The following is a 27,643-nucleotide window of genomic DNA, read 5'->3' as shown; positions in this document are numbered from 1 at the left end:
TCTTGCTGTTGTGCTGTATGGAGGCAAACAGGGGGGCTAGACCTGCAGGCTGGTTAAATGCCAGGATATCCTGAGCCAGGCAGGCATTTCCTGTGGCCCAGGGCTCACAGGCAGCTCTTGGACAGGCCAAGCCTGGCTCACCCACTGTCTGGAGTGAGCAGGAATTACAGTGGAGCCTGTACCTGGTGGGTCCCTGCTTCAGAGCCCTCCAGCCAAGGTGGGAGTGGGACAGGTGGATGTTGGAGCTGGCTGGAGTCTCTGCATCCCTACCTCCAGTCCTTGTGCCACCACCATGGCCGGGTGCATCCTGCACATCTCCAGTGGTGTTGCTTACTAAACCTTGCTGTTTACTCATTACTGCTGTTTCTCATGACTTTTCCCTTTTTCTTCTTCTTCCACTGGATAGATCAACCCTCTAAATGTCCATGCTTAAGAGCAAAGCTGTTTTGAGTGTTTGGCAGAGCAGGGTCTCCAAGGTCTCTCTATCATGAGAGGGTCAGAGCTGGTGTTTGTTGATATCGATCATGGGAAATGTAATTAATGCGGGTATAAAGTGTTAAATGTTGAATTAAAATGTGAGATTTAGAGGCAGTCAATAGATCAATTCTGAGGCTGGGATGAAATGCTCAGACTTTCAAACAATAATCAGATTTCCGATAAAATCTCGCTGTGTGTAATTAGAGGGGTTGAAATACTAAATCAGGTGTTAAGAGAGTGATATTTAGATTATGTTGAAAGAACAAAGATCCAGACAAAAAGAGCCCTCCTGTCTGCAGGCAGAGCTCAGGCTGGGCAGAAATAGTGTGGAGCTTGGGGGGATGTGCTGATCTAGCAATTAAAACTGCCAAGAGAGGAGAATGGTGGGAAAACTGCACATATCTGGAATGCTGAACATGTGCCTGGATGGAAACAAGACCATTTGGACCTCATAGTTCTCTTGTAGTCTGATAACACTTCCAAGACCTTGGTCCATCCACATGCACAGATGTTGACATCTGATGTGGTCTTGGTGAGCCTTCCAGAGGGGTGAGGACAGCATGTTAAAACCAACCCCAGCAGGAAGTGCTGCCATAAAAAACACTTCCCAAGAGTTAAAAATACTAATTACCAACTGCCACCACTGGTCCAGCTGGTCAAGAGCAAAGGCATGCCGTTGATATTTTGTCAAGGGTAACAACTTAAGGAGAGGAGCAAATTTAGGCTTAGGGTCCTAGGGCACGTGGCATTTCCAGAGCATTTCTTTGAAATTTTTATTTCGCTCTATAATCCACAAAAAAGTAAGCAGAAAAGAGTCAGAGTAACCAACTCCCTAGTTTAACTGGCCTATGAGTAATGATACCAAATAACTTCTGCTTTAGGAGCGGCATCAGGCTTTGCTCTTCCCGTCATCTTAATTTCCTGATGCTGCAAGCTGTGCAGGAGCTGTGCAGGAAACATCCATTCCCTGAATATGTATCTTTGCTTTCATCCCTAAAGGGATAATTCAGAATATGGGACAGACATAGTATTTACTGTGGGCACTGCACCTGTCAAGGTAACATTACTATGGAATGGAGGGTAAAAACCACTTCTCTGCTAGATAAAATGGATAAACTGGCTCATTAGCTCTGGGCACTTCCTTGCTAACCTTATCCTCTACCTGTGATGTGATTGTTTGTGAAGCTGTAGCTGTAAGGCTCTCCAGAGCATGTTTTAAGAGTATCTTCTCATTTTGTTTTATAATCCTGGTGCAGCCTCTGCTGTGCAGTTCTAGAGGCTGAGATGCTGTGCATGGATGTGATGTAACCCCACCCAGCTGGTCATCAGTGCCTTGGAAATGCTTTGTGGTTGTTATTGCTTAACTGCAAGCCCTGCCTTAGCCATGGGTTGAGCCAGGCTCCTGCTCACCTTGCTCCTTGCAGACCAGGGGCCGAAGAGCAAATAGGGTGGTTTCAGCAGTGGAGAACTCTTCTGAGCTTTTAAATAAAGGTCTCTAAAATTTCCACCGTGGTGAGGCTGGGCTGAGGTAACCTGATCTTTGGAGAAGTGCCTTTGTGCTGTAGTTTACAGAAGGGCTTCTTGATTAACAAAGACTGAATGCGGGTTGGTTAAACTGTAGCCATTGTATTCAAGGTCACTGTTAATTTTTTTAATTGCAAGCTTTCTCCCAAGTCTGGGGTTGGAAATGAGACTTGCTGTGTCAAGCTCCCAGAAAGGGTTGGAAATTGTGGCATTTCATCCTGCAATTACTCTGTTTCACTCTGCCCCTTCCCTTTATCTAACAGGAAAATAAGCTTTTTAAGGCTCTGTACATAGATTTTGAGTTCACTGCTGATACTAGAAGCCCCCAAAAGCATGTGTCTCTGGGAAGAGACTGATGCTCAGTCTCTGGCATATAAAATATCGTAAAGCCAGCCAGGGGAAGGGCAGGGACATCACAAGGGCATCCCTGTGGCTCGGGATTTACAGGAGGTCTTTCCCTTCACATGAGTCATGGTGGAGCTCTGGAGGTCCTTGCCAAAAGGGAAACAGTGTCATGCTTAAGGAGTCCTCAGAAGGAGTGGGAGCACCAGGGTGGAGATTGAGCATGACTGCTGTGCTGTTACTCCTGGGCATCTGTGGGGGCTGCTGGATGGTTTTCCCCAGCTGTAGCCCAGCTGGAAGGAGAATCATTCCTGCACACTCCTGCTGCTCCTGCCTTCTTTGCCCACGCCTGCCTGTGGACAGGAGCAGAGGAAGGACCCGCAAACAGCACACCACTCTGAAACATGGTGTTTGAGGGCTTGCATGCTGGAGGGAAGTCCAGCCTCTCAGGACTCCCTATCAAGGAGCATTTTCTTGCCCTCCCTGAACCATTCCTGGGCTTCTGATTTCAGTCTTCTGGATTGTTTCCACCTATATATATTCAGCACAAGCACAAGTAGGAAGCCTGCAGCACTTGACAGCACAGCAAAGGTGAAACAGTGCTTTATGCCTGATCCTGGTCCACATTCCCCCTAAAGAGTTTTCCCTTACTCCTTTCCTAGACAGAATATCAGGAGGCAGAACAGAGATTCTAGTCTCTGGTCTTCTCAGATGCCTCAATGTTCCCTAAATAATACTCCCCTGGGTTAATTCTGTCCTTGCACGTTTTTAAGGTGAGGCTCCTTGCGGTCTCATTTCCAGCAGGCAGAGTTGGCTGCTCCTGCACTTGAGCTCTGGTGATCCTGGCAGAGCAGCGTCTGCATGGTGTGTGTGGCGAGTCCCAGTTCTGTTTTTTGTGACCTGAATGCATGGAACAGCTTGTTCTCTGCTGTCTGTTAACCCTTGCAAAGACACTTCCTCTTGTGCTCCTTCCTCGTGCATTGGCAGTGCTCAGCAGGGTCAGAGCCTGCGAGGGAGTTAATTGCTGAGTGATGATGGCTCTCTCCAGCTGAAGGTCTGCTCCCATGAGCTATTTAAGCCTCTGTTTCTTGTATCTCTGTGCCAATCAGATTAGCTGATGCCAGGAAACAGACCACAGCCTGCTTGCTCTTGAATGCACCCTTTTTCCTCCTTACCTGTTTATCCCAGTCAAGCCCCTTTCCGCTCTGCCTTGGATCTTTAATTTAGCTTTGTTCCTTCCTTTTCATTTTCACAGCCTTACTCTGGCCCATCTTGTCTCCCTGAGGCTGCCTCTCTGGGTTTTGACATCCAGCCTTAACAGCCAGTGCTGTTTCCTGTCATAGTCATGACTGCTCTCTTTGCAGAGCCATGTACCCCTCTGCTCTTCTGCATTGAGCTTTTCTTGCACTTGATTCCCTCAGTGTTTACCCTGTTGTAACTTGGATTCCCACAGGTCAGTGGGGGAGGCTGGGGGGGCTGCTGAAGGGGCTCATCTTCCCAGGGAATCAGGTTGGGGAGGGGAGTGTGGCTGAGAACTGCCCCTCAGTCATTTTCCAGGGCTGCTGCCACCCCTCTGTCTGTGCACCCCCAGGCACCACTCTGCTCTTCTCCCAGCTGGACCCCTCCACTCAGTCACTGATTTTGGCAAGGGATTTGTTGTTGAAAAAAAAAAAAAGCTCTAAACCCCCTCAGGCTCACAGGACCAAGCGTTCCAGCCTGGCCCTCTGTGCCAAAACAGGCCCATCCCCTGCCTCTTGTGAGGCCCCACCTTTATCCTTCTTCTAAAAATAAAACGCAATGACATTCCTTCCTAGTTACTCTGTTCTCTTATTCTGACCTCATTAGACTTTCCCAATAGAAAATTTCATTGAACTCCTCTATTAGTGGTGAAAACAAACAAGACCATTGGACTTCCTCTGGAAAAAATGCATCTATATAACAGGGACTTGCAGGGAGCCAAATTTCCACTGCCGAGTTTGTGCTGTACACATATGTTCCCTCGTATGCGTTTAGTAAACAAAGTTGTCTTTGCACTAAAAAGAATTTAAAACAATTTATCCTTTATATCTGATTTTCCCCCATTGTTGGAAGAAGATTGCTTCTGTATTATAAGGAGCAAAGTACTGTTAGCTGGGGTTACAAGAAAAGCCTCTTTTTTCCAGACCCTCTGAGCTAAATGTATTTTGAGACTTATGTATGTGCGTGGACATAGGAATGATACCAGGTGATGGATTGCTAAGCCACATCATAAATTCAGTTTGTTGGACATCTCTGATTACCTCCTCTGCACTCTGCCCGTAATCATTCTCCTTCAAACATCCTTCTAATGTTCTTAACAGCAGCCAATTAAAGCAAAGACTTCACTTGCCATCTATCCCCTCTTCCCTCTGCCATCACCCAAGCTCCTTCTCTTGAGTGAGGGGACAGAAGTACATTAATGGATAGTGGTTCAGTGTGTGTGCTCAAGGTTTAATGGAATATTTCCCTGCTTGGGATTCTTTTGCCAACTTTAAAATTCAGCTTGGACAGACACCCATCTAGGCAGGGGTGGGTTCTTTTGTGTTTGCATGTGGCTGGGAGCTGCAGACTGCTGGCAGGAAGAGTGGGGCACATGGAAGACACTGTTCATCTGTACATCTATCTACCTTCTTGGGCTCCTGGTTTTGATTCAGAGGTTTCATGCTGATTCAGATGCTTTCTGAAGAAAAGCATGCACACAGGCATTAAGGGGGAAATTGAAAATAATTCAGATCACTAAGACTTCCAGGGGGAGAGGAGTTACAGGTTGTGGTGTTACAGATGCAAGAGGGTAATGAGATAATTGAAGATCTGAGGATTTCAGTTGGTGTCAATGACTCAGGCATGTAAGGGAAAACAGAGGATATTCAGTCCCTGAAAAGTTGATTCATCCACCTGGCAGTGAGATGAAGAGTAATGAATAACAGATTTTGGGGTGCATGGAAGGAGGAGAGGCCAACACACTAACTCTGAATGGCTTGGGAAGTGCCTCAAGGGTGATTTTGACTTCCTCTTGCCTTTTTTAGGGCTTAGCTGTGCTGGCTTCTCTCTGCCTGCACCCCTAAGCCCTGTTTCCCACCGGGGCAGTGGACAGAGAGTAGAGTGGGTGGTGCTTGGTGCCAAAGTATGGTGCCAGAACTAGCCCTTAGACCTTGAGGTGCCTTTTGGTTTGGCTGCTGCCCTGTAAGTATGACAGCAGTGCCTCCCTTGCACACTGGGAGGGTGTTTGCTGCTGCGCAAGCAGGATTGGAATTGTTGGACGTGCCTTTCATCCTGTTGCAGCCTGCTGGATTAATGGGGCAGATCTCTGTGCATGTGCATGCTTTCTGCTCTCTCTCCTCTATCCTGCTTCATTCTGTAATGGCTGTGGGGTCTGAAACAGATCTGTTCATCTGCTGCTTGTGCAGCCTTTACCACAGGAGTTTCTTAATGCCTGATTGCAGTTCCTGTGTTTTATCTGCCAGACATCACTGAGAGATGGGGAAGTAACAACCCCCCTTTGCAGAGGGATTAAGTGACTTGTCACTTGTGGCACCTGTGGCTGCAGCAGTGTTTGAGCCCCTGTTTTCAGGGTCCCAGTAGAGCATCTTTCCTGTCAAAATGATGACTACCTGTGCAATGATAATGCCTTTGGGGTTCAGGACTAGGCTGGTCTGGATTTTCACTGGTATGTGGAAGTGGAAAATATGCTCTCAATTGCCACTGTGTTTGGTTTTCCTGCTTTTCTACATGTTATAACTTCTTTATTTTAATTCTGAAAGAAAATATTGTAAATACATTGGATGCTTTTGTTACCAGCCTTTCAGTCTCCTTCTGTCATTGCATATTTGATTTGCAACCTGAGGATGCTGTTAGAGGTCTGAGTTGAGAAATAAGTCAAGGCTTTACTTTCTCAAGTCCTGAATTGTTTGAGAAATGTTTTGAGTACCTTTGTGCTCATGTATTCCTTTCCATGTAGCCCATAAATGATAGGTGTTTTCCCTATTGTGCATAAGTCTCATTTTTAACACATCATGTAACTCAGATGGACTCGAATGTAGGAGCACAAAGACTTTGGAGCCCTGCCCTGTGCAAAGGGGAAAATTACTGTCTGGCCCAGAGCAGTGGCTTTGTGATGACTGCATTGTGTTCTGGTGTGCTGTGTTTGTACCAAACTGGTTTGCTGCCAACTTACTTATGGCTTATCCAAGCGCTCAGTACAAAGAATGTTAAAAGAAAAACTTTTTTTGTTTTCTCTGAATTCTTCCAGCTGAGAAAGAATTCAAACCACAGTCCAAATGCTGTCTCCTCTTTCTGCAGGCCTGTGGTGACCAGGTAGGGCAGTTAACACTGAAGTGCCTTCAGCTGTAGTGTTTGTAGGAGCATATATGTACTTATAGAAGATATATATGGGACCTGCAGGGAAAGTACCTTTTCCTTGGAGAAAAACTTGTCTCTTTGAGCAGAAGTCTTTGTGATTGAGAAGTCTGGAGTGGGAATTTTCCAGGCACAAGTATGTGGGCCTGGGCAGAGGTACCTATGAAGCACCAAACCTGGGTTGGTCTCCTCTGTGTATAGAACACATCTCCTGAAAGTGCCAGGCTGCCTCTGCAGCACAGTAAATGGCTGAGCTGGGCTCCTGTTTCTGTTCTTCTCCTGCTTGACAGACTATATTGCCTGTCTTGAGGGCTAGGATCATGCTTGGAGCTTAGGAGATACCTGTAGGTCGTTCCTGTCAGCAGAATCCTGGGAAGGGCAGTTGGGTAAAAGCATTCCCTCCCCTCAGCTGTCCCAAACACACGCAGACACTTACCTGATTGGCAAGGACCTTGGGGGTTTCTTGAACACTGAGTAGGATAATCAGATAGATTGTGGGATACATCTGCTTGATCCTATTTCTTACGATTACGTGGTGGGGAACAAGCCTTAATGAGCCTTGGCCTTTCCTGTCTCCTCTGCAAATTTGTTTGACTCAATTGAGCTCTCTTTGTGTGAGACAGCTCTCTTTGTGCTTGGATATGGAAGCATCCACCTCTGAAGCTGGCTGTGCTTTGAGACGGGGTTTGGATTAGCTGACCTCCAGAGATCCCTGCCAACAATTTTTTTTTCCCTTTTCTTTTGTGTTTGCAGCTGGTGTAATTGTGGTCCTAACCCCTCCCAAGCGGTGCTGGCACTGGAGAGGATTTTAGCACTGTCTCACAGCAAGTGCAGTAGCTGCTTCTGCACTGCAGAGGAAATGCTCCTTTCGGGTCAGCCACCCGCTGTAAGGCGGGTCCCTGGCCCTCTGCACTGGGAACTTCCCTCATGTAGGAGGCCAGAAGGGATTTGCCAGGCAGGTCCTAATAAAAGGGAGCATCCTTCTCCATGTGTGTCTTACTGGTGATGGCTTTAGTCAAGCAAAACTCCCACTAGGCTGCCTGTGATCAGCAGAGCATCCCCCAGATCCCACAGGGTGGGATGTCAGTGGGCCACTATCAGTGCTGGTAGAGAGCTGGAGTATGAAAGGGGTCTTGACCTCTAACTGGCTCCAAATAAGCTGATGGCAGAAAATCAAAAGCCCAGAAGAACAGAACTGTGCACGTGTGGTTATTCTAACAACAAATCTATTTAGTGAAAGAGGGGGAAGTTCCCTTTGAAGCCCCGCAGTGCATGCTGCCCTGGAACACCCTATGGAAAGGTATTTGTTCTGCCAAGGCACGTGTGTGGGTCCAGCACAGCAGCTTCTGTGACTTTATTCAAAGACAAACAAATAAACAAAAAAGCTCCTTAAACTGCAATGTTTTTGTAGTGCGTTTTTGGCTTAGAAATCCCCAGCAGATAGTGAGAAATAACTCCCAGCCATTTGCCTGTGGAAGCATTTTGGAACTAATCCTGTAGGAGTGAAGGGGAGAGGAGTTCCCTGAACTCTGGTGGACAAGAACAGCTGAGGGTTCAGGAAGAAGGAAAACAGACCACAGATTTCAGGTGGCTGAGGGAATAGGAGCACCATAGCGCACATTGAAGAATGGCAGATTTCAAAAACAAAGGGATTTTTTCCATACTTCCTTAAACTCAGCATTAATTTTTCCTGTGATTGTTTGCTTCAGGGTGTAAGTGTGGAGAATTGCATGTACACAAGGTAGGATAAAGTTCCCTGCATTTGTACATTCTTTTTCTCTGCAATGAAGGACTTCCTTCCCTCATGCTACTTTATTTTGCATATTTTCCTTTCCTCCCCTCTTTGTTTTTTTTCAGTTGCCCACCTCAGCATGTAAGAGAATGCTGGGGTTGTGTCAGGGCAGCTAAGAGCAGTGGGAAGCACACAGAAGCTAGTGATGCATGATCCATTTTCCCAAGGCCACTGCTGCCCTAAGCCAGCAGAATGAGTGTGAGGGAAGGAGGACAAGTGTTAGTGGTTCCTTCAGCACAGGGTTGTGTGGTACCTGCATGCCCAAACATCCTCCCTGTCACTTCTGTAGTGAGTTTATGTCCTGAAAATGAGTCTTTTCCATTGCAGCAGCATTGGGGGTTGTTTTGCTTGTGTGGGTTTATTATTTCTGTCTGGGTTCTGCCATCCTGTTCTGAACAGACGGCACTTGGAGCTGAGTTGACTTTTTGGCACGCGTTGTGACCCCTGGTGATTCACGGCCCCCAACATCTGTGATTAGACCTTGAACAGAAACTTTTCATGCATGCCCATGGTAGAGGAAACTTGCTCTTTTTCTTAGTAACTGGTAGAAGAACAAAAGGAGGTTTATTTTCTTTTAGCTGTAAAGGTCTACCTTAAATTAAGTAAACTGTTCCCTGAGGGAGAAAGTGTCCAGGTACAGAATGTTCACAAAGGAAATATTCAAAGTGTCTGCTGTGTCCCCAAAGTGTTTGTTTTAAAGTATGAGGGCAAGAGCAAAAAATAGAAGATTATTTTCTAATTTGAAAGCAAAAATACCTCTTGCAGGTGACAGAAAATAAATTGACCTTCTTTGGTCCTGCCACTGCAGCCCATTAAGGGCACAAGCGCTGAGGAGCCCTGAGAAGCTGCCATTGCTGGGATGGCTGCAGTGCCAGCGCTCAGCCCCGCTGTGTGCAAACTGTCACTGTTCCACCTGCAGAGGAGCCGTGTCTGTGGGCATCTGAGCACTGCTGTGCTTTGTGAGCTAGGGAAAGAGCACTGCGATTGGTGCTTCAGCAATGGAGGATCCATGCCTGGACTTCATGGGGGTTATTTTTGTGGTTTCTTTGGCTATCATGAAGCTGCACTTCTGCATCAGTCCTAAGTAAAGCCTTGTGATCCAATGGTGATAGCACCTACCTTGTCATGGGCTTTTCTGAGGCCCAAAATGAACCTCTCTGATGTCAGCCAACTCAGCTAATGTCACTGTGTTCCTGGCTTGGTAGACCGTAGATGAAGATTTTTCAAGTTTTTTGTTTCACCTCCTCACTAACTTGGAAGTGTGCACTATCTTAACTCATGCATCACTGCCAATAAATGTAACACTAGAACAGTTTTCAGTAAAACCTTGCCTTTGACTATAACTTTTTGGTTCCTTTGATAAGCAAGGATATAGTTTCATGTGTTTTTTACTACTTGCTATGAAAGTGGAAGAGAAAGCAAGGCTGTTGGATGGGTGGTGGTATTCTCCACAGAGTTTTCTTTCTCTTTCAGAACAAAACAGTTCAGTGTGCTATTTTCATTGCTCCCATTTCTCTTTGCCTTGCAGTGTTTCCAAGAACACTGTGTTTATTTGGAGGATTGTTTGATAATGGAAACATCTCACTGCTGTTTGGGTGAGGAGTTCCCTGTTCTGGCTTACCAAGGATGTGGTGGTAGGCACACCAAGCTCTTCCATACTCATTAAGGTGCAATAAAAAGCCCAAGTTACAGAATTATCTCAAAGGTGCAAGGACTGATGAGTGAGTGGGGCATTTGTACTGCCAGCTGAATTTAGTGCTTTGAGGAAAACCCATAGACTAAAGTATTTTTTGGGCTCTGACGGTTTCTAGACACTCAGTGAACATTAATAGTCATATTTAGTTTTAGTGGAATTGGCATAAAATTGGACATCTTGATGTTGCAAGCACAATTTCTCTATTGCTGTGCCCCAAGGGCATCCATCCACCCATTCATCCATCCATGATGGGTCTGAATTTTCATTCACCATAACTTGCAAAACCAGGTAAAGCACACTGCAGCCTAGCAATGTAGGGCTGAGCTTGGACTCAGGAGAGCCAGTCCTCAGTTCCATGGTCATCTGCTGGTGGTTTGAGTGGAAGAGGAGCATGGACAGCATTGCATATGATAAAAAACAGGCACAGCTGGAACTTACCTTGGAAAAACTCCAGTGTGTCTGCAGTATCCCAATTCCTCTTCAGCCAAGGGGAATAGCTGCTGTTCTTACTCACTGGACTGTGAGTTAGGGCAACAGCACTTCTGTTTCCCAATTGAGCAGTTGTGACCCAGAAATCCTTGAAAAACAGTAAATGAGGAACCCACCTTGGCACTTCTACTGAGTCATTTTTTCTTTAAAAAAAAAGGAGAAAAAAGAAGAAAAAAAATCTCTTTTAAATAGCATCATTTACACTTGGGAGCTGCTGGAATCTGTCCTGTCACATAAATTACCATTTCTGAACTCGACTGTCAGGAAGTGTCCTCACAAGTTGACATCCATGGGGGCTGTCAGTGGAAGGGGATCAGTTTCGTGGCAAGCAGGAGGAATTCAAGTGTCAAGTGCAATACGCTCGTCCTCGTGTTACCTCAAGCACTCAGGGCATCTTAGTCCCGCCAGAGGCGAGCCCTGCTGTGACCTTTGCTCCTCAGACTGCCCTTGTTCCCCTGCCCTTTGGTGTCTGTAAGGCTGGGGCTGACATCTGGAGCAAGCCCCATCCTCCTGCAGCTCAGGCAATTAGAGCCTGGCCCAGCAAGTGGCCCTGGAGCAGAGGCTTCAGGGATATTGTAGTTTCTTTACAGGGATAAAGGCCACAGGCTTTTCTCTCTGCTCTGCTGCTTTCTCCAGCTTTGATGCGGATGCCGTTGAAATGAGATTGGCTCATCTGGTAGTGGAGGAGCTGAGCCCTGCCAGACAGATCTGGCTTGCTGGGAAGGGTTCAAAAGGCAGCACCTACTCTTTGTTGTATTTCCTGCACACTAACGAAGCCCCTGATTTCTGGAGCTACTTTTTAATCCTTGTAGGTTGTATGTTAGTTTTGGCATGCGTGCTTTTTTTTTAAATTCCTCTTATTTGAAATGTACAGGAGAACAAAGGGAATAAAATGCCAGCCACCCCACACCCTCCATCCCCCAAAAAGTGTAATACAAGGGAATTGTAAGGGTGCCTTCTGGTGAGAACAGTTGTTTGCTGCCAGGAGTTGGAACCTGGAGAGCTGGAGCTGTGTGCTGTCAGTGGCAGGTTCCTGGTGAGGTGTGCTGTCCTTGGGCTGTGCGTGGGAGCCTCGCTGCAGCAGAGTGCAGCGCTCGCTGTGATGTCAGCCCTGCATGCACGCGTTTCCAGCCTTCCCCGTGACCACACGGAGAGGGATTTGCAGCAGTCCAAACACTGACAGAACTGTATTTGTTGACTTGCAGAAAAGCCTAACTCGTGCTCCTCTGGGCTGTGGTCATGTAAGCCGAAGCACGATGACTGCTGCCTGTGCTTGCTGCCCTCCCAGTCCTGATAAACCTGTGAAGCAGACTCATTTATTTAGGCCCTGATTCAGCAAAGCACTTAAGTACATGCTTCAGATTTTCTTTCCAGAAAGACTGTTGGCATGCTCAGAGTTAAGCATGTGCTTTACTGCTCTCCTGTGTGCCCAGCAAACAAGTGATGGGGCAGTGTGTGCTGCTGCAGCACTCTGCCAGGTGCCTTGCAGGCTGCAGAATTGCGGTATGAAAAATATATTCATTAATTTGGATCCCTCCAGTACAGGAGCTCTAGTGCCAGGGTCTGAGATGAGTCAATCCTTCTGCAGGGAGGTGGGGTTGTTTCCACGGCACAGAAAATTTCTCGTCTCTTGAATGTTGCACAGATGAGTGTGCCCTTCTGCAGGGTGTGGTGCAGGGGCGATTTCCATCAGTTGGTTTGTTTCTTCCTTCAGGAGTTGTAAAGAAAAATATCCACCATGTTACATGTGTCTGAATGTTTTGATATTTGTAGTTTAATGTTTTGTAGAATTAATTTCATTTAGCTTTCATTAACATGATGCCCTTCATTTTGAGGACTGAGCAGTTTAGTGCAGCCGTGTACCTGTGGGCAGTGTGTGATCCTGAGCTGCATGGCTTGAGGGCAAGATCAACATTTGGTTTGTTACACTGGGATTTCCTGAGGTTCAGGGGCTGGGAAGGCGAATGTTACTACACTGAAATGTTACTACACTGTTTGGACATCTTGGTGTTCGGTGTAACTGTGTGTTAAGTCAGACCCATCATATTCCATCCCCAGCATTAAGAGACCCTCACTTCCCTTGGGAGTCTGAAGCTGTGGAATAGGCACTTAATCCACAAGATGGTTGTATTTCAGTCTTCTCAGAAGAACTTCTGAGAGTGCATTCTTTCTAATCCCCACCCATATCTGACCTGTTCTAGCTCGTTCTTAAGAGCTGCACCCAGCTAGTCCTTAGCTCCCTGCAGAAGGTTTCTGCCCATCTTTTCCTTTCTTTTGCTTTCTGAGCTCATATGAACAGGGAGCCCATATCAGTGAATGGGATTCCTGTATAAATTTGTCCTGTTTGCAAAATTGGAATTGATTTAGAGCAGCTCTTCTTTACAAAACCCAAAAGACACGAGCATGGTTAGGTGTGCCTTTTTTCCTTCTCTTTGAAGTTTAAAACACACTTAACAAATATAATGTTTGCAGTCTCTGTTCCCCACCTGATGTGCAAAAATGCAAAGGTCCTTCCAGAAGCATGGGTCAGACCAAGCTTTGTGATGATGCCTCAAGCTGGCTTGCAGGGATCTGGGCAGGTTTTGTTATCAACTTGAGTCTAATTAAGCCTAGAAAGTACTTGCAGTGTAGGTTTAACGAGTGTTGTTTTTTCTAAATTGAAATAATTCGATCTGTGAATCAAACAGCCTCTGTGCCCCACCCCCTGCTGCTGATGACAGCCTCTTCCCACACTTCTTCCTTGGTAGCATTGTTTCCATTGTTTCCAGCTCCAGTAGGTTTCAGTTACTGATCAGTGTAATTGCAATAACACACCAATAATGAAAGAGGAATTTAAGCTTCCTTTTTTTGTACTTGAAGGCTCTTCTCCTACGAAAGCTTGAAATCTTAATAGCAGTCACACAGGCAACATCCCGCGCCTGTCAAATGTTGCAAAAGTGGACGCTCGTACTTTAGGAAGATAAAGGGCTGGATTTTGGGAACTTGGAAACAGCCCAATCCTATCAGGCGGCAATGGTACAGCTAATATTAGAATGGGAGACTCTAGAGACAGCTTAACATTTTAGTGGATGCCAAGGAAGCCTTCAACTGGAATGCATTGAAAGTTGTTTGTTGTATAACACGAGTTGCTGGAGTCAGAGTAATTCGAGTTGCCTTTGGTCTGGTGGAAAACTACAGCTGTGAGCAATGAGTTAATTTTTTCCGTGTGTGTGTGTGTGTGGCTTAGGTTTCCCCGTCGGGTTTGCTCTTAGTTTTGTAGCTCTGAATCCATGGAGGAGCGGCTGCGAGCCAGCCGTTTGTCTCCAGAGCCATCGCAGGAGCAGCCCCGCGCTGGGCATGGTTTGATGGAATACCTTGGAAGGGTTGAGCAGGAGCCCGGCATGTAACACAGCCACCGGCTGCTCTTGCTGCCTCAACGTTTCCTACAGAAAAGGAGTGGGCTAGTTAATGTTAATTTAAAAATAATACTGTAGAGCAGTGTATTCCCCGGCAGTCCGGGAGGGCTCGTGGGGCGCAGCCCCCGCCGCTGTGGAGTCGGGGCTGGCCCTGAGGGTCCCGAGGCTGCGGCGCCCACCGTGGCGCTATGAAACGAGCTCTGCTATTGGTCGGCTGCCCGCGAGTGCTGCTGTAACGGCGAGCGCCATTGGCCGGCGCCGCCTCCCATGCGCAGCGCGGCGCGGGCAGTGCCCCCGTGCCCGCAATGGCCGCCGGCGCCGCCCCGCGCCCGCCCGCCCGAGCGGGGCCGCAGGCTCCTGGCTGATTCTATTTCTCTTTTTCCTGCAGGTTGCTGAAAAGTGCCTTTCCTGAAGCCACCGCTGCTTGGATTTCTGTCTAGGGCTGCCTCTCTCTGCCCCTCGCCCCCCTCTCTGTTTAATTCGGCGTTGCTTGCAGTCCGTGCCCTGACGGCGGCTCCTCCAGCCTTGCCCTTTTTTTTTTTTTTTTTTTTGCTCCCCATTTACACGCAGTTTGCTCAGCCATTTTATTTTTTTCCTTACCCCGACTATGTAGCAAATATTTAAAAGAAAAGAAAGAGGAAAAAAAAATCAGACATCCTTTTGCCTGTTTTGATGCTCGTGAACCATAATTTTTAGAAGCAAGAAATAGAAGGAAAAAAAAATACAAACCCGAAGTTTTCTCCCCAAGGACCGAGACCATTCCACAAACTGAAGTGCTGCCAGCAGCATATGCTTTTTGCAAGAATAATTGAAACCATTAACTGGAGAGCACAGAATTCTTTTGAAAGTCTGCCAGTTATTTGCAAGTAACTTTGGCAGTGGCACAAAATATAACACTTGTATTTTAACTTCTACAATTGCACTTTTAGGAGCTGGCCTCTAATTTGATTTTCAGTTGTTCTGATAAGATTTCTATTTTATGATTGGCTTTATGTTTAATTCTTGTTTAAAGAAACACGATTTGACTTAAATGAAAACCTAAGTGCTGATGAATAGGAGTTTTACCAAAGCAACAAGTTAGTTATTTCTTCACGTTTAACTTGAATTCACTTTTTTACCCTTTTTTTAAAAAAAAAAGAAGAAAAAAGAAGATCAGCAGTAAACATTACCCTGAGGAAGGGTGCGATTGCTTGCATTTTAATTTTTGTTTTTTAATATGGCTGTAAACGTGTCCCTGGTTCGTGATACAAAATGGCTGACGTTAGAAGTGTGTCGAGAGTTTCAGAGAGGGACTTGTTCTCGGTCTGATGCAGAGTGCAAGTTCGCCCATCCGTCACGGAGTTGCCATGTGGAAAATGGTCGAGTTATTGCCTGCTTTGACTCCCTAAAGGTGAGGACTGGAACGCGTGCATTGCCTAAGCTGCCTTGTTTTTCTTTCCCTTCCCAGTGGCTCAGGCAGGGGTGTGGGATGTGCAGAACAGCTGTTTGCTGCTCTGTGTCTGCAGGGAGGATGCTGCTCCTCAAATTTAGGCGGAGTCTGACTCGGGGTGCCAGGAATTGCAGGGAGAGAGGATTTTATCAGGGCATTTTTCAGTGGTAGCTCAGGTCTGATATAGCTGTCTCTGAAACAGAGCACAGGTTGTGGGCAGCAAATGAAATAAGACAAGTAGAGAGAACTGAAATCCAGTTTTGAGTGTCTGGATCACGTCAGCTGTGCATTTGGTGCAGGGATCTGAAATGTGTTTTTAATGAGCAAAAATGAAAGCAGCATTTTAAGATAATGAATCAGCTTTACATGTATTTCCTGGAGACAGTTGCAAATGCACTTTAAGGTTATCCTGTAGATGAGGACCAGCCAAAATATTTGGACAACAACATTTCCAGAAATGGTCATTGGGGAAGTGCTTTCTGCTTTGGGCACACTAACACAGTGGCTCTGCCAGGCCTGTTGGAGCTATGGCTGAGCCTTGAGGTTGGTGCTTATCCTTGCAGAGTCAAATTTGGAGGCAGTAAATAGCTCTTGGTGGCTTGTCCCTGCTGGAGTTCCAGGGATGACTTTCAAAACTACCAAAGAGCTGGACTGTGAGTCAGGGAGAGGAGTGGAGGAGCTTCAGGAGGGGGATGTGGGCATCTCTTTCTGGCCTCACTTCACCATGGTTCTTGGGAAAGGAAGATCCACTTTTTTTCTTTTTTCCAAATGTATGACTCCTCAAAAGTATTTTTTACTCTGAGACCATATGGATAACTGATAGCAGATGAGAATTCTTGACATTGTGTTTAATGTTTTGACCAAAGTAATCAACCTGTTAAAATTTCTAGAAAGAGTCTGGAAAATTTTATAATCTTATAAGTTTTCTCTTGAATTTCAACTATTGCTTGAAAAGATTTGTGTTTATTTTTATGAGCATAATGAGTAACAGAACTGGTAGAGTTATATATGCAGAGGTTCAGACCAGGACTGGATCTGGACTAACACTGGTTTATCCATTTTGTTCCTGTTAGTGGCTTCTTCATGTTTTCATTTCTGTTCTCTTTTTCCAAGAAGCTCAAGTTTTCTGTTTGCATTTGGTTTTCTCTTTTTAATCTGATTATGTGAAATAACTCTTTACTTATACAGTGACTTTCAAATGTTCATTTACATTGCTGGTTTGCTGACAGCGAGAGACAAATATTTTTTTATTGAAGGGGAAAAAATCTTGTTCTTTATGCCATTGAAACTTTGGAATTGTAGCCAGTGGCAGTGCAGATACTTGTAATGAGGAGATTAATATGTTCATATTTTATAGTGTATATTTGTGAATGGAAAGAAGGGCTGTGGATTGTAGTTTTGTGCCCCTTGCTGGTGCTTGCAGCATCCTGAGGAGGTGTCCCTGTGCAGCCACCCAGCTTGGCTGGGCTCTGAGCTGTGCTGTCACCCCGTGTGTGACACTTGCCCATGGGTGCTGTTGGCAGTGCAGTTCCTCAGCACACCCAGCTGTGCACAGCTGGGGCTGGGACCATGTGCAGGACCAAGTTCATGGGTTCAAATCCCACCCACTGGAATGAGCAAACACTTCTCCCACCTCAGCAGTGGGGATGGGATGGGGAACCCCATGTTGAGAAAAAAACAACAAAAAACCCAGGGGAAGGAGTAGGGTGTGATCTCCTACAGCTCAGAGTGCTTCCTGTGTAACTGGCTGGTAAATGACGTTCTAGTTGCAGTTTCCTCATGACACAGTAGCAATGCCCAATATGTGCTGGTTAAGTGACCTGAATTTTCTAGAGAACAGGTTTTTTGGACTTAGGAAAGCCTCCTGGAGGGCTGATAACTCTGTCTTTGGGAAGTACTTGAGGAAAGGTCCAAATGTACAAAAGGTGATGGGGCTGTTTCTGCACCCCTCTTTGCAGACAAGACAGAGGGTCTTGGAGCACTTCCTTCAGCCCCATGGATCCAGCAGCTCCCTGTTTCCCTGTGCCATGGAGGGCTGTGGTCCCCATGCTGCAGCCTGAGTGTGGGCATGTCTAAGGCCATGCATTTCCAGTGGAAATAACTCCCCTGGGGACCAAACCCTCAAACAATATTCATTCTGTTCCTGGGCCAGAGCTGGGCTTGCAAAGCACTGTTTGCAGTGATCTTGAGGGGCTCAGGGCTATGAGTGTGGCACCCTTAAGAGGTTTTTTGCGCCCATCCTGAGGATGTTTTTGTGCCCAACAGCTGTGGAACACCGACCCTCTCTCCCGTGGAGGGCTCAATGGCTGCTTAGTGCTCTCTTGTCTTTTCTCACCCTGCATTAGCAGAACATCTGCGTTGCTTTATGGGAGGCAGGATATAGGATGCTTGTGGCTAATAAGTTTTCCCCTTGTCTTGCAGCCGCCCAGGGCTTTGTTCAGACGTTGCTTATCTGCATCCATTGTGTGCTGCTGCTGCTTGTTTTTTTTCTCTCACAGACCTCTTAAGCTTGAACAATGCCTTCATACAGGAACTTCTGATAACCCAGCAAACAATGGTTTCACCTCACTGGTCAGGTCATGTGTAGCATCCAGAGCTTACTGAATTGCCCTTTTCCCTCTTTTTCCTTAATCTCCTATAGCACTTCCATGCCTGATGCAGTGGAAAAAGCAGTGATGCTTCCAGAAGCAGTCAGAGTGCCTCAGTGTGGGTTGTTTCACGGGTAACTAACTGTGTGCTACCTGTAATCTTGTGAAGAACACAAAGGACTCATTGAATGAATGGGGGCCCTCACTGATGCTCAGGTGGGGGTCACCAGAACATGCTCTGCAGGAACGTTGTGTGTTGTGCAATGCTTTGGTTGTGAAATACCTGATCTTGATTAGGTTGAGAGTGCTAGGCTGGATCTTGCTGTCCTGAGCTGTATTTCTTCGAAGGGGGAGTTTGCACATTTGTAGGCAGCAGAAGGAACCTTTCTCAAGCAGATTGATACAAAACTTAAAAATAGTTCCTTGCAAGAAGCTGCTATTTGAATCAGATGCCAAGAGAGCTCTCACTCTACTCATGCACCCCTCCTTGTTATTCTGGAAGCAGTGTTCTCTGAATTAATTTGTGTGAATGGCAGGAGAGTCTGCACTGCTTGATTGCAGGGCAATCCAGAGGCCCAAGAGCTGGCTCTGCTGGGCCACCCTGCTTCCAGAAGGGACCACGGGGCTGCTGGTCAGTGCCCAGTGCTCTCTGGTACCTCCTGGGCAGGTCCTGTGGCACCTCAGAAATGTTGTGAGCAAAGGAGAGGAATGTCATGTCATCCCTGTGAACTGGGGTGGCCTCTGGGTTTGTTCATTGCCTCTCTCCAGGCTCAGTGTGCACTGGCCATGCAGAGGCAGTGCTTTTTGTAAGGACTGGGACATGCTTTGCTGGCTCATGGCAATTCCTACAAAGGTTTGTTTTGGCACTTTGGTGGGCTGCTCATCAAGTCATTAACTTTGCTATTCAGGCTGGATCAGGAGGGCAGGATATGAGCTTGTCTGACTCTTAGTTCCTGGCCAGCAAGTCATTGGTTGTGTTTTCAGTTTCTGGTGTTATCAGGAAGGAAAAAAAAATCATCATCTTTGGTCACTAATGGAGCAGAGAGCTGAGAGATGGGGCATTAGGAGATGGTGACATGTTATATAAAAATGTGTAGATAATGCACATCAGGTGTTCACAGAGGCTTTGATTTATACTGCTTACAGTTTGGGTATCTGCACTGAGGACTTGAGGTTTAAAAAAAATTTACAAATGCAGCTTTGTGAGGTGTGGGCTGGCGCTTTTTGCTGTTTAGGGGTCTTTGAATTTTCTTTGTGAATTTTAATGTGAATTGAAGCTTCAGGGAGCGTTTTGAGATGGAAAATAGTGGGGTGAAAAATTTGAGTAATATGAATTTTGACTTTGGGAGGTGTAATGTGAAAAACACTGTTAAACTATTGCATGTTTCAAAGCAGTACTCTGTAAATAAAGGTGAAAAGTTTTCTCTGAACAGACGCAAAAAGAAGGTAAAAGTAGTTTTGTCTAAATTGTCTATTTTCTAAAGGAAGTGTTATTCTCTGGTAATAATATTCAAAATCCCAAGGCAATCTGAAAAGTTCACACTGCTTGGGCAATGGATGTACTATATGATCTTGAAAGTGATGTACCTGAGGCTGTTCCTCACAGTTTTCATGCTAATTTGTACCTGGTTTATGCTGACTTGACTAGAATTATTTCTGACTTACTGGTGGCAATCAAATCTATTTTTTTTTTAAATTTAAATAAACTCCAAATTAAGAAACAACTAAAAACACCCACTAAACTTAGCATATGGTTACACTTTTAGAGAGGAAGAAGAAAGCAAACAAAGCCATAGTGATAATTTTGGAGACATTCCGACTCCATGTCTCAGCTCAGTGTAATGGAGATGTAAATATTCCACAGGAACAGTGTTGAGCCAAGTCACCTGTGTGACAAACATCCACTTTTACTTGGTCATTAAGCCACTTACCTGTGTGGCAACAGCAGATTTGCAGCAGCTTTCTGTCCAGTCTGGATGCTGATGTGTCTTATGGCATGCCATCAGTGCTTTTTAAAACTACTGTTTAAATCAAACAACTTAAAGTGGGGGAAAATGTATTTAGACTCAATTTTATGTATAAAAACTGTTAACACTGTATTTCTGTCTTTTTCTGTTAATTTTTTATATTTTCTTTGTATTTCTCTCTGAAGTAAATTGGTATTTCAAGGAAAATAGGAGACCTTGTGGGGGAAAAATAATTTAGGCCTGATCCCTTCTCATTTATAGATTACAACAAGCTCCACGTTTTCACAGTTGAGTTTTACTGGCACACTTGCTGTCTGTACTCTCTCTAGTGTCTTCAGAGGTTTTTGGCACATCTCTGGCATGGAGAGCACTGATGGAGAAGCTCACCTGGCTCTGCCTGTGCTGAGCATCTCCCAGGCCTGCCCCACTGTCTGCACTGCAGATTCTCTCTGTGGGGTTAAGGCTGGTTATGTGAGGATGATGTGTGACCTCCCTAGGTGTGTTCAGCTTTCCAGGGAAAGGATACACCTTCTTCCTTTAATCTGCCTAGCTGATCTTTCTGTGGGACAGATGTCTGTGCACAGCATGTTTGATTTGTTTAGTGTTATCCAATGCCTCCTCTGGTGGGTTTTGCAGTCATGGTTTAGAAGGTTGCTGCTCTGAGCTGTCCCCTTGCTTCTCTGTTGCAGCAGTGGTTGCTGCCACTGTGGCAGGGTTAGGAGGAGGACAGAGAGCCTTAGGCACTGAATACAAAATCCAGCAGCTGGAATTCTCGTGGTCCTGCTCTCTGCAGAGCTGCTGGGTGATGGACTCGTGTAACTGGAGCAGGCTGGTGTTACCTGTGACTGTGCTGCAAGGACTGCAATGGACAGGGAGGTCTTATTCATTGCCAGCCATTTGCAAAGGTGTAAGGCAGAGTCCTTGACAGGAATTCTTGTCTGTGCTCTAAAGCAAGGAGGTGATCTTTGAGGTGTGTTCTGGAGAGTGAAGAGGTTGGCCATGTCCTTGTCCCTGCCAGGTCTTTCTGTGTCTGAGCAGCCTCAGCAGGGAACACTACCTTGGCCTTTACATTTACAAGGACATGTGCTTTGTGAAACTTGGTGTTGTCCATGGTAACATGGCAAGGAAGGTGAGATACCTGTAGGTTTCCTGGTGCACAGTCTAGGTCTGGTGCTACCCTGGAGGGATGCTCTCATCTCATTGCTCATATTCCTGCAGAGGGTGGATATTTGGTGATTGGGTATTTGCTGTGCAGTAGGTGGACAGCACCATCTGTGCCCCAGACCTCCTGACCCCACATTTCTCCTGAGGGCTTGCCCACACGTGAGCAGATGCCTTTGCTGTTGGCTGTGTGTGAGTGCCAGTCTCATGTGGTGTTTCTGGGACAGGTTCAAGAGGCTGGCAGAGGTGTAGGCACAGGCTGGTAAGTTGGGAAGCTCTCCCAGTGCAAGGGGCAAGGACAGGAACACCATCCTTGTCCATCTTCTTGCAGCTGATTCATTGATTGCAGCTTTTCCTTGGGCCTCAGAGTGGTTTTCCCCTTGTACATGTTGGAAAGCAGAGCTGTGCCCACAAACTGGTCCTGAGACCACAATTTGGAGGCCAGCCTCTTCAGGGAGATGGGCCAAGCAAATTCAGCAGTGGGGTTTTGCTGCCAGCCTCGCCTCTCCTCTCCTCACCAGCCAGCCCTGGCAGTGCAGGGCCCTTGCTCCTGCCTGCAGCTCATGTTGCCTTGTTCTTCTCCCTGTGGTGTGAGCAAACCACCATCCTCAAAGGGTAAAGCCAGCAGCATTTACATTATTAATATTAGCCAAGAGTAACCTTGGCTTTCTGGTTGGGAAGATGATGGTAAAGTGCTGACTGCTGCTCACACTTGCCTAAAAAAGCAGGAGAGGAATTCTTTTGGGATGTTGACTCTAAAACCATTCTAAGCTTCTGTGTGTGCTTAAGCAGATACATTTTGAAACCTTTTATGGGCATATTGCAGTGTTCCACTGGCCCTGGCATGCCACCTCCTGCTCCTGAGGCTTGCTTTCCTGTTTGAAGGGCAAAGCCCTCCAGACCAAGATTCTGGTTCTGCAAAGTACTTAAGCCTGATTTTAAGTGCTGTAGAGTTCCTGTGGGCAGCAAAGAGCTCCTTGTGCTGGAGTGAGCTGTTGCATCAAGTTTTGAGCATGGGAAGTGGTCACCTCAGCCAGTCCATAAAGGGGGAGAGCTGTTTGCTCTGCCACCTTTGGCTTTTGGGAGTTTCTCTGCATGCACACCTTGAGTTTGCAGTCTTGACAAGCCTGCTGGGATCTGCAAGCACAAGCTCCATTTCTGTGACCCAGCACAATGCAGAGGGATGCTCTGTGAGCCCCAGGGGCTTCCTCTCTACAGGGAGGAGGGAGATGAGGTCCTGGGCCCAGGTAGCAAATGGCTGGTTCTGCCTGCTGTGAGTCAGAAGTTGGCCAAGGGAGCACAAAAAGGGGGTGTGTGTGTGTACAGTGAGCTCTGGCACCTCAAATGGTGCCATGTTGCAAAATGTGGCACTGCCAAATTCTTCTAGGGAAGAAGTTCAAACATGACGTCTTCCAGCCCTGATGTGTAGCAGTAGCTAATGCTGGGATTGAAATAGGAGCCCCAAACCTACAGGTCTCTTGTGCCTGGACAGTCTGGGGCAAAGAGGATGCTTGGCTGTGAAACCACCTAGGGACTTCTCCTGCTCCTGATTGCATTAGGCCAGCAGAGTGAGCTGAGGGGAAGGTGGTGAAAGATGCCTTCAAGGGGAGTGACTGAACGAGCATTGGAGTTGGCGGATTTCCTCGGTGGCATAGCATCAGTTTGATGTAATCCCTTAGCTGACAATAGCTTTCTGCCACTTGGTTCACCCTTCTGAAGGAGGGTGCAGTAACATGCTTTTATGTAATTGAGCTGTTTAGAAGCTTTAAAACAAATATAAACAAGATGTGCCAGGCTTTTTGGAGAGCCCATCGCCTGACATCTCCCACAGAGCATTTCAATAAGTGGTTAGATTTCCAAGTGAGGAGCTGAGCTCTTTGAAATTCTGCCCCTATAAATACTGTTTTGCTGGTATTAAAGTAAATGCTTTGAAGACCTTGGGTGATTGTTGCCCCATACAGGCACAGTTTTACTTCTGGCTTATTAATACTGTTTTATTGCTGTTCATAAAACAGCAGGGACCCAGGCACTGACCCCCTTCCTCACCCCTTACAGTCCTCGTGCCATGTCTGATGACAGTCTTTTGATTAGAGGAAAGACCAAGGATTTGGAAAACCACCTTTCAGAGCCTTGTGATGATGCAAACTGCTTCAAAGTGTTGTAATGTCGGTCTCTGTGCCTAATTGCACTTTTTGACCTCACAGGAGCAGTACAAAAAATGTCTTTGAAGGCTGAATGTAGCAGAGCTGCTGTAATAGCAAGACTCTGGGTGTTTTAGACAGGTGCACTAACTGAGTAAGCATTTCAAACCCTGACTCCTTCCAAAGGAATAGCTATCAAACATGCTTAGTTCTGTAATCTTGCCTGCCTGTTAGGAAAGCCCCCTGTTCTCTAATGGCAGTGAAAATATTCAGCTTAACCGTAGCTAATGTGTTGGGATAGTAAAATCTTTCTGCTGTCCACACAGCAGAAAGTACATGGCACAAAAGTAATGCTGATCTCTTGGGAGCCCTGGGTTTTGCATCTGGCTCTCTGAACGTCTGGTTAGTGTTTGGCCTGGGTTTAGGATTGCAGTGACATGGTTACTTGATGTCTCCACTGTCAGAGGAGCTGGATGCTGGAGTCAGGGATTATTAAGCACTAACTCTGTGTTTTTGCCTCCTCTGTCTGAAGCCAGCTCGTGGGAATGGCTCGGGGCTGTTCTCGGTGTGCTTCAGCTCCAAGCTGCAAAGCTGAGACCTGGAGCTGCCTTTCTGCAGCGTTTAGCTTAAAGCTGTGAGGAAGAAGTATATTCCTAAGAGAGCACAATTGGCTTGCTGGGACATGAGCACACTCAAATCAAGCAATTCCCCAAGTTTGTAGTGAAATGTTACGGCAGATGGCCTGCTTACAATGCGGGATATTATTAGAACCATGATCAGTGCTAATAAGGTCATTGGCGGTGGGGGAGGAGGTCAGTGTCTGACCTTGTTTGGAAGGTGGCAGCCTGTGCTCTGGGAAGTTTTCCTCTTGCAGCAGTGGAATGTGGATGTTTAAAACAAGTTACTTTGTTTATTAGTGTGGCTGCACAGTGGAGAGAGAGAGAGAGAGAGACCCACCACCCAGTCCAGCATAACTGCTGCCGGGGTGCTGCTGGCCCCCACCCTTGCTGAGGTAGGTGCACAGATCCCCATTAAAAAGTGAGGCAAATTCTGCTTAATTCTGGGAATGGGAACCAGGAGTAGTTTAGCTAGTGCTCCAGAATGGGTGTGGTATCACAATGCATGCCCAGGTGACTGCTGAGTGGTCTGTGTTTTATCTTGCCTCTGACTCTGCATTACCACAGCACTAACTTTGAGCTGTTCTCCTACACTGGTGTCAGAAAAAGACCCAAAACAACCACTGTAGATAAGTGTGCTGGAATCCAGTTGAGTTGCATGAGTGATGTCCACATCCCTGCCCAGCAGTACCCACACCAGGTTCTGATGGGCATTTATTCCAATAGCCTGAAACATGGTGGTGCTTTAACTCTGTCTCATCACTTCTTCTTTGCCTTAGGAACTCTGGGTGCATAGTGAGAGGAGACCCCTCTCAAACAGAGGGGCATTTGGGAAAGTCTGGAGTATGTGGGGGTTCAGAGGTGGCCAGGGCAGCACCAGTACAGTGGAGCTGCAGCCCGTGTGCCTGAGACCGTGGCTGTCATGACGCTGCTTCCCTAAGTCCCTGTTATCCACAGGGGCACGGCTGGTGCTGGGAGCAGTCACACGGAGATTAGGTCCTTAGAGAGCCCTGCTTCAGCTGAGCACAGTTTGAATACAAAACCTCAGTGTGTAATCCCAATGGTATTGGCTGATCCCACTGGTCTGTGTTTCTTCCTCTTGTTGTCCATTCCTAAAGGATCAGAGCATGGGTAAGGCTTGCAGCCATTATGTGCTCTTGATCCCAAATGGTTGGTTTGTGCAGTCTTGTGCTGTGTGCAGTGCTTGGGCTCTGCTCCCAGAGTCCCTTCCACGTGATGCTGCAGATAGCAAACCCAGGATGAGTTTGCCAGGAGAAAGCTAGAGCCTCATGGGGTTGGACATTTCAGCCCATGCCGTAGCACTTTAGTGCTCAGGGTTGGAGGGTTGAAAGGCAGACATAAAAATGAGCCTTTAAGGAGGGCTTGGAAGATCATCCAGGCATGGCAGAGATAACGGTGTTTAAGGTCAGCTGTATAAAGGAAAGCTCTTTCCTCCCTGTGAGGGAATTTTGTTTCATAAACCAGTTGACTTTCAAGACAGTTGTTTTTGGAGGGAATGTTGCTCCTTCCCAAACATTGTAGAGATGCTCCCAAATCTTGTTCCAATGGTCCAAGACTTGCAGCCTTATTCTAATGCCCTGCTTCTTCTTTCTGCTCTGTTTCCTCCTCCCCTCTGGGTCTATTTGTCCCCACGCCCTATGCAGCTCCCCTGTCCTCTTTGTCCCTGTTGTAGTGTCTGCAGGGATTGTACAAGGCAGCCTGAGAAGTCTCTTGCTCTCCTCTCCTGTTGCTTCAGCAGTCATTTTTATTTCTCAGTGCATCTGGTGCCCTTGCAGATGAAGATGTAATCATGGTTTCCTCCCTGCAGACTTTGACTCCCTGCTGTGTCAATCCTGTTGCCTGTAAAACCTCAGCGATGTGCTGCAGGGTGGGAGCTGGAGCAAGGCAGGCTGAGTGACTCTGGTGCTGGAAGCTGGAAAGCCATCAGGCTGATAAAAGCAAGGCAGGGATGTGTGAAACCTGAGCTGCGAGGGACGACCTCAAGGGAAGGAGGTGGCGGTGACTTTGGGGAGGAGCAGTGCAGCTCCCAAGCCACTTTCCCATAGGACTGGGGAGCTCGGGGATGTGGCAGGGGCCTGGCCACCCATCACTGCCAGCTCTGTCAGCATCTCCTGGCTGGCATGTCACGGCAGGGCGTGGGTTTCCCCGCACAGCCCACGTCACTCCTGTCACCAGAGCCCGCTCAAACTGCTCTGCACCATCCTCGGGAGAGCTGGGAGAGGAGAGGGGGAAAACCCTTGGGGGCTGGGAGACAAATGGACAGGTCACTTTTAGCTAGTGATACAGAGGTGGGACAAAGCAGGCTGCTGGGAAGAAGGAGCTTGGGAGGCATCAGAGGCATCACGGCTGCAGCAGCCCAGGACAGAGCAGCTGGAATGCAGTCTGGGTGTTGCTGAGGCTTCCCCTGGCTGCCTGGGGTTTTTCCACCAAGTCTGGTGTATTTAGACTGAAAACTCTTCAGGCTGGGACTGTCTCATTTTGTGTTTGGGTAGTAATTGGAGCAGGACTCTGAGCTGTAGCATTGATGAGTATTTGTATTCCCACAGCCAGAAATCCCCTGCTGCGGCCTTGTGCGATAAAGCACAGATTGAATTAAGAGGATTTTCATTGTTGTTTTGTGTTTCTCTGCATGGGTTTTTGAAGAGTCCACAGTAATATAAAATCTTTAGAAGTCTTTAGTTGGAATAGAGCTCACATTAGTTAGGACAAAAACACTACTCAAAACTGTTTTTTTAACCCTGTTTTGATTATGCTAATTCTTGGAGAATGATTTTAAGCATCCTTTCAGTCCTTAGCCCAATCAGGGGAGAAGTGTTAGCACTTTTCTTACTTTGTGGCCTGTATCAGAGGCACTCAAAGAGAAGTTTGTTTAGGGATTTCTGCCGGGGCCCTATCTGAAGTCCATCTATCTTGGTTTAAAGCAGTTTGAGCATTTTTTCAGCAGTGTTGGAGTGTTCCCTTACGTAGGCACTGGTCCTGCTGCATTCCAGACTTGCTAATGACCCTGGAGCTTCTTTGCAGCTACTCCTCTCACGTGGGGAGAGACTGCAGATGTCCTCAAGAAAGGTCACTCTTCCTTGCAGAAAAAATCCCTCCAATCCCTCCCAGCCCCATCTATATGGGCCCATCCCACCTAAAAACAAATGAACATTTGCATTGCAGCTGATTCATCCTGACTGTGCCCGGTGAGGGCAGTGAAAGGTCTTTTTCTTGCTGCCCTTTTAGGAAGGGATTGTGCTGCATCTGAAGATATCTCTTGTCAGTAGCAAAAGCAAAATACATGAGATCAGGTGTCTGCTGCCTAAGGAAGTTGTGTTGTTTAAGATTGCTTTCTAATAGAAAACAGCCTTCAAAAGGTAAGCCTTGCACACCTCCTCATCTATGAAAGGTTGAGCATCTCAGGCAGTCTGTACTGCACTTGGTGAGCAGGACAAGGATAGGCAGCTCAGGGCAGGAGTTTGGAAAGCAGAGCAGCAGTACAGGAAGGACAGAAAAACCCCATGGTAATTTGATCAGTTTGCTTTTGTGCCTCAGGTCTGAATAAGCAAGCACATCCACATGGATATGCTTTAGTTGCTTCTGCCTCCCCCAGCTTTTCTCTTGTGCTCTCAAACCTAAGTGAGTGAATCT

At 46.8% G+C, this 27,643-nt stretch overlaps 1 protein-coding gene across 18 annotated transcripts in view; it reads left to right on the top strand.

Annotated features, from left to right (window-relative positions):
* MBNL3 (muscleblind like splicing regulator 3) overlaps positions 1 to 27,643 on the top strand; it is a 92,357-nt gene that overhangs the window by 18,998 nt on the left and 45,716 nt on the right. For 11 of the 18 annotated variants that reach the window (XR_010440217.1, XR_010440216.1, XM_064712567.1 and 8 more), the window contains exon 2: positions 14,478 to 15,479. The exons of the other annotated variants lie outside the window; for them this stretch is intronic. Coding sequence is in view for 9 of the 11 variants with exons in the window: in XM_064712567.1 (XP_064568637.1) it covers positions 15,306 to 15,479 (174 nt within the window). In the remaining 2 variants the exon portion in view is untranslated. The remainder of the gene's footprint in view (positions 1 to 14,477; positions 15,480 to 27,643) is intronic. 18 annotated transcript variants of the gene reach the window in all.

This window comes from Zonotrichia leucophrys, chromosome 4A (genome assembly GCF_028769735.1).
Source record: "Zonotrichia leucophrys gambelii isolate GWCS_2022_RI chromosome 4A, RI_Zleu_2.0, whole genome shotgun sequence".
NCBI lineage: Eukaryota > Metazoa > Chordata > Aves > Passeriformes > Passerellidae > Zonotrichia > Zonotrichia leucophrys.
The sequence above is the reverse complement of the archived record's forward strand: the minus strand, read 5'-3'. Positions and strand labels throughout refer to the sequence as shown.